Consider the following 12,984-nt stretch of genomic DNA (forward strand, 5'->3'; position numbering starts at 1 on the left):
AGTCTGGTGCCTGGGTGTGGACAGGTGCCAGAGGGGGGCATTAGTCAGGCTCATTCTGACGCTTCATAATTAAACATAACCACGGCAACCGAGCGCAACGTGAGACCGGGACTCCACACGAAAAGGCCGGGAGAGAGGCAGAAGAGACGATCACTCGCTTTTCTCCCTCATTTTTACACATTTAAAAACACGAATATGGAAGATAATTTGTTCCATCAGATTTTGAATTTTAAATACCACTGAATTTCTCACTTTGACTCTGAAAAAACATGTTTGAATTATTTTTTTTTCTGAATTTTAGCAGCTGAAATAAAAAAAAATGAAAATAGAAAAATTCATCACGGATATTTTCAAGCCCTCAAATTCAACAGTCGAAATTCAGAACGTAAAATTCGCAGTGAAAAATCACACAGCCAAAATCACACAGCCAAAATCCAAGATGCCAAGGCAGAAGCAATCGATCATGTGAGCGAGGAGGACAGAGGCTGCTTCCTGTAGGCGAGTTTCAGCTGACGTCATTGTTATTAAAAGCCCGCGTTGCATGCTGGGAAATATTTTGGTCGGAGGCAAGAAACAGGATAGCGGTCAAACACAGTGCGTAACCTCGCGTATTTATCCCCGATAATGGTAAATTCCTGCTGCATTATCGGATGCACAAATAGAAGCAGAAGGAAAATGTCTTTTTCGTATTCCGAGTGAAAAGAACCGCTAACGGTGAATTAAAAGTCTTTCAAACATCTGCAGAGCAAACGTAGAAGATCCTAACAAACCGTGGACTCCAACAAGTTCAACAACACATCGAGACTCTTGGAGGTTTTCATCTTTTCTGCTGTGAATGGCCCAGGAGTTTCCACCAAGTCATTGTGGATATCGCCCAAGTGAATATTTGTCCAGGTAGTTGGCGATTCCGACCAGAAATTTGGTTTGGTCCACCTTTTGTCGGGGTTGAAAAGGGTGATTTGTCGTCCATCGATGCTTATGACCAATTTCTGGTCAAATGGTCTTGGGTCCTCTGCCGTTAGAGTGGATAAATAACCGGGATCAATCCCCTTTACGTGCTTTCTCACTCCGTCCGTCATGTTGATTTAGTGTTTCTTGCTGCCGACCAAAATAATTATTTTGTCAACAATAAAACTCGCTTATAGGCTGTTCTCATCTGTGGGCGGGGTTTACACTTAACAAATCAATGTGATGAGGTTACGGAGAGGCTAATTCTGACCAATCAGATCGCTTCACTGCACCTTCTGTTTGTTTCCTGTTGGTTACTATGTTAGATTGGATCACTTTGGATCGATTGCTTCTGCCTGGGCATCTCGAATCTTTACTGTGAACTTTTTTTCACAGCGAATTTTACACTCTGAATTTTGACTGTTGAATTTGAGGATTTGAACATATTTGTGCTGAATATTTAAAAGGTGTTAATTGAATTTTATGCATTTTGAAAATGTACACTTAAAATTTCAGCAAATAAAATTCATAATAAAAATAATTCAAACATGTTTTTTCAGAGTTTGCATTTAACATTCAAAATCTGATGAAACAAATTATCTTCCATACACAAACAACAAAACTAGTTCATTTTAAACAGCCAGCAGTAAGTTCTTCCTCATTTACCTCGTGCATTCTGAGCATCCAAATTATTCGCCGTAATGAGTTTATAAGCAGAGAGAACTGAGTTTTGTTGTGATGGTAATGCTGGCAACAACTTTGAACTTCAAATTAACTCTCTGAAATTAGTTCTATGTATTGTGAGTGTGCTGGTTTTATGCACTTTTGTGTGATTGTTGCTGTACTTTTCTAGCCTGATTCATCCTCGCAGCGTTAGGATTTGTTCGCTCGACGGTAGGCGGGTACTTTTTTAATTTAGCCAATCGCTGCTATTTGGTCGTGACGTATGTAATGCGCCACTAACAGGGTAACTGGTATTAAGCTTTTCCCAAATCCTAAAGAAAAAAAGGCAATAACGTCTTTCCCCTTGATAAAATTCACCAAACATTCACTTTATTCCGGCTTTAAATCCTCGATCTCGGGAATCGTTGCCAACACAGAATGTATGACTCTTTGCTGATTGGCTGGTGCCCGAACTCGCACTTCCGGGATTTTTGCAAACGGTCTTTTGTATTCCGATTCCTGACCTAGTCGCTGGAGAGAAATGAAATTGAGAGGAGGCACTAGGTGACTTTCCCCTGTCTTGTAGAAGATTTCACATCAACCTGCCGGGGGACTGAAGATGGAAATGAGCCACGCTGGCTATAATCTTTACATATTTACACTTTAAATGTTCATAAATATGTGCTCTGTATTATAAGGCGCACTGTCATTAAATGGTCTATTTTCGAACTTTTTTCACAAATAAACCACACCGGACTTTTAAACGAAACACAACAGTTGGATGGGTCAGTGGGACTTTGTTTGTCGTGTTCACGGTGACTCTGGGCTTTGTTCAGTTGTGGCGTGTAGGGAGGGTGCTGTCTGGGACCGCTGGATTGTCGGCGTGTTCGCAGTGTCTCAGTTGTTCAGTTGTGTCTAGAAGCGGCACATTGAACTCGCTTTTTCGGTTCGTTCCTTCATTCTGTTCCTCGTCTGTGTGGAGTGATGAGTGTGTCTGTGGGTGTTTGTCGCTGTGCGGTCGCCGTCTGCTCCATGTGTGTTTGCGTGCGCTGCGGTGGTGCGGCTTTGTAGTTTACTGAAGTCGTGCTGGGACGCCCGAGTGGATTCGTGTATAGGGCGCTCTGGATTGTGGGGCGCGCAGTCCTTTTTGATGGGATTGGAGGCTTTTGAGTGTGCCCAATAGTACAGAAAATACGGTAAATAAAGAAGAAAGAAACAACTACCATGCTAACAGTGCACCTGCATCACCGGTTTGGCAAGGGGGCGAACCTTCAGAATTTGTGTATCATTCGTTCATTCGTTTCAAAATAAAACCAAAAATAAGAAAACGAAAAACAACAATTTTCTTTATTATTTGTCTCTGAAACCAAAATGAAAAAAAAAAAGATGATTTGTTTTTTCAGTTTCCCTAACCCTAATGGCTGTTTCCCATTTCTGTGACTTAAACTGCGATGCCGGACTGAACCAGGACTAAACCAGGTCTAAATCAGGTCCGGGACTGAGACCAGGACCAGACTAGGACTGAATCCAGGACCAGGACAGAGACCAGGACTGAGACCGGGACTGAGACCGGGACTGAGACGGGAACAGGACCAGGACTGAGACCGGGACTGAGATGAGGAACAGGACCAGGACTGAGACCGGGACTGAGACCAGGACTGAGACCAGGACTGAGACCAGGACTGAGACCGGAAACAGGACCAGGACTGAGACCGGGACTGAGACCGGAAACAGGACCAGGACTGAGACCAGGACTGAAAACAGTTTAGTCCTGGTTTAGTCCTGATTCAGTCAGTTTTGCGGTTTAAGTCATGGAAACGGGAAAAGGCTGTTTGTTTGTTTTTTTGTTTGTTTTTTTATTAATTTAAACTGAAAAACGAAAACTGAAAAAAAAAAAAATAAATTACTTTTTAAAATAAAAAAATATTTGGAGACAAATAATGAAATAATGAAGAAAATAGTTGTTTTGTTTAATTTGGTTATTTTTGGTTTTATATTGAAAAACGAATGAACGAATGATTCTTCAGCACCCCTCAACACACTCACTCCTGATTGGCTCTTTGGTCGCTATGATACTCACAGTCGTATTTCTAAATATGTAACCCAGCTCCAAGGTAGACCTCAGACCACCCCTGAGTCCGACAGCGAGCGATCCAACACGACCAGTACAGCTTGTATATGTGTCCTTGTAAGCGCCTGATGAAAAGTCCAGTGTTATTTTAATGAGGTAAGCCGCTTTGATGGGCCTCTCTCGCCGCAGTCCGCTTGTGCTGACCCTCGCTCGCTCGGAGGTGATGAAAGCCCCTCTCCTGCAGCTGACCGGCCTTTAATATCGCACCATTAAACTTTAAACCCAATAAAAGATTCAGTGCAGGCGAAGGAATGGACAGATTTAGACCTATGTATTCTGAGGAGGACGCCGAACAGGCTTTACCATCATGTCACTAAAACACTTCATCGATTTTACGTTTCTCTAGTTGCATGTTACCCGTTTCATTAAGGCTATGTGGCACAAATTGATTTTATTTCAGAGATTTCATCTGATGAAGTGGTTATGGCAGGCTGGACTATTTATTTGACTAAAACACGGTCAGCCCTATGTTCTCACAGCTCTAAGTTCCATCATTTCTAAGATTTTTCTCACTTCTAAGGTTTTTCGCAAAATAAAACTCTAAGTCAAGTCATTTTTATTTTTATACCACATTTAAAGAGATGATTCAGAGTAGGGCTGGACGATATATCGAGATATTTTTAAAACACAAAATGGATTTTGACATACCATATATATTGATATAATGTTTATATATTCTGATTTGACCGCTTTGCTTGTTTGCCTTCTCTGTGCTCGTCCCTGCCTCCTTGCTTTTGTTGCCCTCCCCTCCCATGCTCTCCTCCGTGTGTCTCATTCAACACGATGGGGCCTAAACCAAGCTCAGAGAATACATAACTCGTCTCAAAAAAGGACAACTGGCTCGATTTTAAGACATTGGGCAAACAGCAGACAGGTGTCTACTAGTCAGGCTGGCGCCACCTTGTGCCTCCGCTCAATTTCATTTCTCTCCAGCAACTAGGTCACGAACCAAAATATAATATATGGTTCTCAAAACCCCGGAAGTGCAAGTTCAGGCACCAGCCAAACAGCAAAGAGACATGCAATTCTGTGTTGGCAACGATTCCCGAGATCGAGGATTTAAAGACGGAATAAAGAGAATATTTGGTGAATTTCATCAAGGGGAAAGACATTATTGTCCTTCTTCCTACGGGATTTGGGAAAAGCTTAATATATCACTTAGCCCCATTAGTAGCGCATTACATACGTGACGACCAAATAACAGCGATTGGTTAAATGATAAAAAGTACCCACCTACAGTCGAGCGAATTAATTCCAACGCTGCAAGGTTAGACGGTTATGAATCAGGCTGTGTGTCTACTGCTGTGAATGCCAAAAGTTAGTCCCAACCTAAGCTACTTGCACCACGTACCTTTTCCACCATTTACCGACAAACGGTCTGATGTGGCTCTATAGTCGTTATGCTTTGTATGTTGTAAAGTTTAGTATAGTAACGTTTATTTATGCAGAAGGTTTAAATGAATAATCTGCTGCAGTGTAATTTGTTCAATGTTGGGTTTGATCTGCAGTGGATTGTGGGAAACCTCATAGGTCCTTACCCCTGGTGAGGAACATGGATCTATGAAAATAAGGAACCTTCCGAACTTCCTGTGCTAAAGGAGCTCATGGTTATGGTTATCGTACAGCTTGAGTTGAGTTCAGTTGTTTTAATTTTGAATGAAAAGAAGGCAATATGTATTATTTCTTCCTTTATTTTAGTCAAGTTATTATTTTTGTATACAGTTTATTTATTACTATTATTTATTACTTTGTTTTTGCAGTGGTTTTTGGGGGATTACTTTTCCTGTACAGATATCGAGATATATATTGTACACCGAGATATAGCAAAATATATCGAGAAATATTTTTTGCTCCATATCGCCCAGCCCAAATTCAGAGTCATCGAGTCATCTTCATGGAGACCAAACTAGATCAAGTTACAGGTCAGATCTGTGGAGAGGCGACACCTGCTCAGAGTCAGAATGTTGTTTTTTAGGTATTTTTGTAATTGAATAAATGTAAGGTAGAGGTGTTTAATGTCACACTGCGGAACATTCCAGGCAGAGCAATGACGTATCCATAGAAGCATGTCCATACAAGCAGGTGACAGACCAAAAAAGTTACACAATGCTTCTTTAAATGTAACTTATGCCAATCACATGGTACTCTATTACAAGTACAAATCTACACAAAAAAGTGCAGTAACCCCCAAACCTACTCAATTACAGTAACACAAGTATTTGCAATTAGTAACTTTCCACTCTTGGTATTTACGGTATCGCAGAGCCCAAACAGATTTTACATAATCATATGGAAAAATTGGGTGCAGATGCTTTTTTCGTGAAGCGGCTCACCTCTCTGTAGCTGCGTCCTCGCCACAAGAACATGAGTGTGATTTCTCCAGACTTTCATAAACATATATTTACATCTAGTCTGAATAGCGCATGATGAGGGCCTTACAAAATGGTGTCCGTTTCCATAGAGACCGGCCTAAATGTCCTCTGTTCTGATGAGGACGCAGATGTTAGAGATTGGGTCGTCTTCGTTGTTCGTAATTACTGAGGGGTGAAGGTAGTGTACAGGAATGTTCAAATATAATCCATAAAAATCTTCTTTATGTTCTAGAGCTGCTCGATTATGGAAAAAAAAATCATTATCACAATTATTTTGGTCAATATTGAAATCACGATTATTCAAATGATTATTTTTTTAGTGACATGATACATTTATTTGGCATTTTTCTCTGCCAAAAGAACACTTTGTTATTGATAACTTACGCAGAACGTTTTAAATTGAAAATAAATATAGGCTACAAATATAAACCTTAGAGCAGTTTTGCGATGCATAAAATATAAAATTAATAAAATAAACTTTGAACATGAAATAAGGCATAGAAAAAAAACCATAAATGTATCCAAAATAAGCTATATGTCCAACTGTTGTACAATCTCTATATTAAAAAATAAAATAAATATACTCATTTTTATAAAACAATTATGCGTGTGGCATACGTGAACACCCGCTTCAGTCCACCTCCTCCACCGGGCCAAAGTCCCAACCGTGCCGAGCTTTGACTCAGTTCGATTGCGCTCACACTGGACAAACGTACCTCGCTTTAGGGGCGATCTGTGCTTGGGCAAAGTTCTAAAGTCCTAGTGTGAGTGTTCCTTAATAAATCATTTCAACTCGATTATATGAGTTTGGAGATTGTTTGATAGACTGATTCATCAGCCAGTTTCACTTCGTAGAAACCGTGTGACCTCGCAGCGTTAGAATTCGTTCGCTCGACGGTAGGTGGGTACTTTTTATCATTTAACCAATTGCTGCTATTTGGTCGTAATGTATGTAATGCGCCGCTAAAGGGGTTAAGTGGTATATTAAGATTCTGTTAAACAAGTAGGTGTTATTTAACTCCTTCCTGCAGACAGACATAAGGAAGTGTTCAGAACTGAAGAAGCATCTTGAATAAGCTGCTTCAACCAAATAAACTTATGTCCAGTCGACGAATTGAATTTCTCCTTTGCTATACTTAAGTGTTTTACTCCTTAATAAAAATAGTGCTGAGAGAAGAGGCTGAGGATGTTTCATGGGTTTATGTTTTTTGGTGGACTGGAGCTCACAGCACTCAGACCCTGTTTACACTGAAACAAATCCACGTATCACCGTATCGGAAACGATCTGCGTCCACACACGTCAGTTCTGTGTCTGCAATCCTTCCCTATCCACACAGCTTTGAGCATATTTGTTTACGTTTTACAGAAATTAAACTTAAAAAGCATGGCTCATTTGCATAAACTGAGTGCTCAAAGAAACAGCTCACTACTTTGTGCTGATGCGGTTCAGCTTCTGTGAGACTAAAGGACACGATTCAGTGGAATATGAGTGTTCTTTCTGTGACAGAGGGATGTTCTGCTGATAGTGAGTCTGTTCTGTGCTTTTATCACGTTGGAGATGGTTCATCTTAAACTGTTCAGAGATTATACATCTGCAGGTCGTACGCATAGACCATATATATGAATATATGCGAGCCTCTTAGCGTTTTGGCAGTGAATTAAGTACTTTGCGGTGCATAGATCTACATCAGCATACCAGCGTATCAGCGTTTTCAGTTGTCCACACAGTGCTGGATCAGATCTGTACTCAGATGAATTCGTGGGCGCTTGTGGCACCAGATTGTTCCGTCTCTGGAGCCATTTTCAGTCGGATTAGTGTGGACGAACACTGCATCCACAACGAAAATGACTTGAATACGTACTAGTGTGGGCTGGGCCTCAGTTGTACTTCAGTGGTTTCAGAGGTTTCACTGGAGGTAATTCAGTAGTGACGTAAATTCCGGTTGTGACAAACAAGGTCCAAAAAATCCATCATTGTATTTACACTGTTTGACCTATGAGCTCCTTCATTTCACATGCATCACTGAAAAAAGACAAATCTGATTTGATGATGTTTGGTTGGGCTTGAGACGCAGCAGAGCGTGTGGGGCTTCCATCAGTCTGCCCCAGGCTGTGGTTACAGTAGTGTTTTACCACCACCGAGTGTGGAGTGAATGAATAATGACACAGTGTAGTGCTTTGAGAGGCTTTGACGAGACTGTAAAGTCCATTACAAATATAAGGAATTATTATTATTATCATTATTATTATGAATTATGCATCGGGCCCCTTTTATGTGTGTCAGAGAACCACGTGAAAGTGGAGCAAAACCTGACACAGCTGCTTGGTTTAGATTTCTTCTCATCATTTTTCCACACACACGCGCTCTTATTGTAGCGTCTGCACTGACCTCATTTCCACAGAGAAATGTGTAACTATGTGGATGGTTTTCACAGGAGGGAGCAGGATTCTCTCGTAGCTGCTCCACATGGCGGCTGGTCAATAGAAAATCAAAGTGGGCATGTGTCCGCATATACATACATTCATATCAGCTGATTGGTCTTCATAAACGTTTATCACACACCTGACCTCGGGTGATTCAGCCTGCCAGCTCTCCCCCGCCTAGCTCCAACTCTCCATCGTGTCTCCATGTTTGTTTTGGTTCGTTCAGCTCTGGCTTCCACACAGACCACAGTGCAGCTCTGTGACGTTTCAGTTTATGGCATCACATGGAAATGATTCGGCTGGAACTGTTCAGGAAGTCTCAAGAGTTTGTGAACACACAGAAGTCATAAGAATTCGTCTAGCGAAGAACCTTTAAGGGAGGACCACAGAACCACTGTAATATTCTGTGTTAAACTGTAGATAGCTGCTTGCTTTTCAGACCGTTAAAATGACGGACTGCTTTCAGAATGTGAGATGCAAGAAATCAGCAAATAGTCACTGAAACGGGCAGGTTTTAACATTCTGGAATTTTACGGGTGGGTAGTGATTACACACGGGCGGCTCAGGTGAATCAAATTAACGATGAACGTGAGAAAAATACTTGACACGCGTTCAGGATGTCCGTTGCCCTGGAAACAAGCGCCATTTCCAGGTCTTTTCCTGGAACGATGGACCAGGCTGAGAAAGACTTTAGTGTCTTTAAACATAAAACCATCAGCGGAGGTGATTGGCTCCAGGTTTAGTCCTGGTTTAGACCTGGTTTAGACCTGGTTTAGTCCTGGTTTAGACTTGGTTTAAACCTGGTTAAGTCCTGATCTAGTCCTGGTTTAGACCTGGTTCAATCCTGGTCCAGTCCTGGTGTAGTCCTGGCGATCGGCTCTGCAGTTGTGGCATGCATATATTTATAATTTGCTATACGTTTGGTCCTGGTTTAGTCCTGGTTTAGACTTTGTTTAGTCCTGGTTAAATCTTGGTTTAGTTATGCTTTAGTCTTAGTTTAGACCTGGTTAAGTTCTGATTTAGGCCTGGTTTAGTCCATGTTTAGACCTGGTTAAGTCCTGGTTTAGACCTGGTTTAGACCTGGTGTAGCCCTAGTTTAGTCCTGGTTTAGACCTGGTTAAGTCCTGATTTAGGCCTGGTTTAGTCCTGGTTAAGGCTGGATTTAGGCCTGGTTTAGTCCTTGTTAAGACCTGGTTAAGTCCTGGTTTAGACCTGCTTTAATCCTGGTTTTGTCCTGATGTAGTCCTGGTGTAGCCCTGGTGATCGGCTCGGGGGTTGCAACGTGTATATATTTATAACCTGCTAATGGCATGCCATACGTTCAGTTCTGGTTTAGACCTGGTTTAGACCTGGTTTAGTCCTAGTTTAGACCTGGTTCAGTCCTGGTGTAGTCCTGGTGATCAGCTCTGTGGTTGCAGCATGTATATATTTATAATGCGCTAATGACATGGATGACATGGCATAGGTTCAGTCCTGGTTTAGTCCTGGACTATTCAGCTGTCGGACTAATGGGAATGTTAACGGGTGTGGTGCTGTACTGCGCAGGTGTGGGCGGGTGTGGGTCTTCAAAAATTGACCCGTGCAGGACTCTGGTTCACAGTCTACTTCGCCTCTGTGTTGATACCATAGTTTGGAAATTAACGTACAACAAAAAAATAAACAAAAAGTAAAAGTAGGCAAATAAGAACAAGATTGATAATGATAATGAAAACTGACAAACATTCCCGTTGATTTCCCAGCAGGATTTGGAGAGTGAGTTAGTTTCTTACCTTCCCGACGTACTGTGGCTCTGAGCCCATGTACTCCTCCAGCACAAAGAACTGGTTCCAGACCCATCCTCTCTTAATCCTGTTTGCCCGCTCTCTCCCGTGCCTCCTCGGCCTCGCTCGCTCCTGCACCGCCCCTGCCGATGACATCACTCCTCCTACCGCCAGGCCCCGCCCCCTCTGCGTCGCCCTCTTCACCCCGCCCCCGAGAGACTCCACCCTGGCTTTAGTCCTGCCTGGGAACCCTGACTGAGAACTGTAGTCCAAAAGCGCGCACAGGACCAGGAGAGACAGCGCCGCATAGTTCCGAGTGATCATTCCAAATACGGTGTGAAAAAGTACTCCAAGATCAGCATCCAATTGTGAAGATGGCGATGATGTGGTGACTACGGAAAAAAATTATAATCCAGACTATTGTTGTGAGAAAAGAAAGATCTCTTGTTGGTCGAGAAAATGTTTGGTTTGTTTAACAGCTGCCGTCTGGTGTCTCAAAGCGAAAAGCGAAGGTCAGCCATGGTTAAACGCTCCCATAATGTCCAATATGTCCAGCGAATCTGTAAAAAATAGAAAACAAATATTACAATATGGCACAAACTAGATACAGAGAGGCAAAGGAGAAATTCAATTTGTCAACTGGATGAAAGTTTACTTTGGTCAGACGCTGGTGGACACTGCCTTATATCTGCCTGACGGGAGGAGCTATAAGGCAGAATCCAACAGCATTCTGACCAAAACTGAATTCTACCTGGACATCTGAGGGATTTTACACACCGACACAAAGAGAGCAAGAAGATCACGGCAAAAGCTATGACACTGTAAAGGAAATGAACCGGAGACCTGTTTGCTTCAGGTAAAACTGCACAACCAAAATAATACTCTAAGGCAGAGGTGTCAAACTCATTTTGGTCCGGGGACTGTAGCCAACGTACTTTGATCCCAAAGGGGCCGGATCAGAAAACTCATGGCACATATCCCCAAAAATATCGATAAGTTCAAATATTTGTGCAGAGAAACTCAAATCTTTTACACAAATCTTTTTTAATTGATGAAATCTTTCTTTTACAAAATATTGTAATATTACGAACCACCTGAAACTTTAAGAAAAATGCAATTTCAACACAATGTTTTAACATTAACTTGTATGCTAATAGGTAATAAGGTAATAAGTCTGTTTTTCTTGAAAAATCCTGCACTCAGCTCCACTTTTCTCATTTTTGACATTTTGCTGATGAGGGTGTCACGGTCAACAGTCAAAACGATCGTCCTTTAAGAGCGTTTGGAAAGAGAAAAGTCTTCATTTGCACTGCTCTGGTGGGAGGGGCCACGTACAGAGACGGTGGAGACGCTGCTCTGCTAAGAAGAAAATGACCAATATTTTAATAGAAAATATAATTACAATATTTTAGTAGAAAATCCGGGCCGTATGCTTGACACCCCTGCTCTAAGGGCATTGTTTGTACATCTGTCCTCACCTGGATTTTTTTTTTTTTTTATTTGGCTATTAAAACTCCCCCTTTTACCCCCTAATGAAGTGTTATACATCCTTTTTTTCAGTCCAACCTATTATTCCACAATCTGCACACTGCAGTTGTACCATATGGCTACAGGACCAGAAATAGAAATGAAAAAAAAAAAAAAAAGAAATTGGAAAATAAAATTCACACTTTCATACAAAACACACAGCAAACATGTATAAACAACTTTTTGGACATAAAAAAATGCTTAATTTCGGGACTTAGCTACAAAAGTGCAAAATATCAAGTCTGTAAGTAAACAAAAAATATCCTTATTGCCCTTAAAACAAACAAAAAAGTACAATCGCCCCATTACTTGCTCATGGAAACAGATCGTGTCAGATCCAGGGCACAGAACCACATCACTTCCTGCATTTCCATGGTGTAAACAAAAATAGCACAATTACGCAGACCAAGATGCGTAATTTGCCTTTTTTTTTTTTGAGAAATAACTGCACTTAGAGCGGCTTTTTCAATTGGTCAGTCACATATTTGTATCTATAGAGACATGTAATTAGCTTGTAATGTTCCAGAATAAGGCATTAAAATAATCCTTTTGGAATTTATTCAATTACATGTTTCTAGTAGTGAAAAAATACATACACTGTTATTGTGAGAGGGGTCGCCTCTCCACAGATCTGACCTATAAGTTGACCTGGTGCATCTCCATGAAAACAAGGAGGTGGCAGACCATGATATACTGCACCTTTAAAGCCACAGTATGTAACTTTACACAAAAATAGACTAGACAAAAAGCATGTATTTTGTTTGTTTGTGGTTGTTTTTTCACAAACTTGACTCTATAAATGTCCACAGTCTGGTTTAAAACATATCTGTCTCTGTGAAGAATGTGTTTGGTTAGTTCTATAAAATCACTTCCAGAAAGTTACACACTGTCCCTTTAAGTAAGAACGTGTTAGTATTTTCAAATAGAGTTTCTACTACTGTTACTAGTCCAGCTTTAGGGCAGCTAAGAAGAGACACCCCAGAGAGCTCAAGCACTTAACTCACACCACAGCGAGCTAATTACACATCCTTAGAGTCCACACTTCTGATCGACTGTGACGTGAGAGGCGTTCGAGTGCACTGGGAAAACACACGCACAGCTCCAATACTCACACAGACAGACCATAAAATGAGACATACGGGTTATGTGCGAGATACCA

At 41.4% G+C, this 12,984-nt stretch overlaps 1 protein-coding gene across 1 annotated transcript in view; it reads right to left on the reverse strand.

The window, feature by feature from the left end:
* The window catches only part of LOC110166132 (cadherin-12-like), a 110,307-nt gene extending 99,685 nt beyond the window's left edge, over positions 1–10,622 (reverse strand). The window contains exon 1 of the mRNA XM_055151378.1: positions 10,308–10,622. Coding sequence (XP_055007353.1) covers positions 10,308–10,622 — 315 coding nt within the window. The remainder of the gene's footprint in view (positions 1–10,307) is intronic.
* Between the last annotated feature and the right edge of the window lie 2,362 nt (positions 10,623–12,984).

This window comes from Boleophthalmus pectinirostris, unplaced genomic scaffold (assembly GCF_026225935.1).
Source record: "Boleophthalmus pectinirostris isolate CB_2022bp ecotype Guang Dong unplaced genomic scaffold, ASM2622593v1 HiC_scaffold_16, whole genome shotgun sequence".
NCBI lineage: Eukaryota > Metazoa > Chordata > Actinopteri > Gobiiformes > Gobiidae > Boleophthalmus > Boleophthalmus pectinirostris.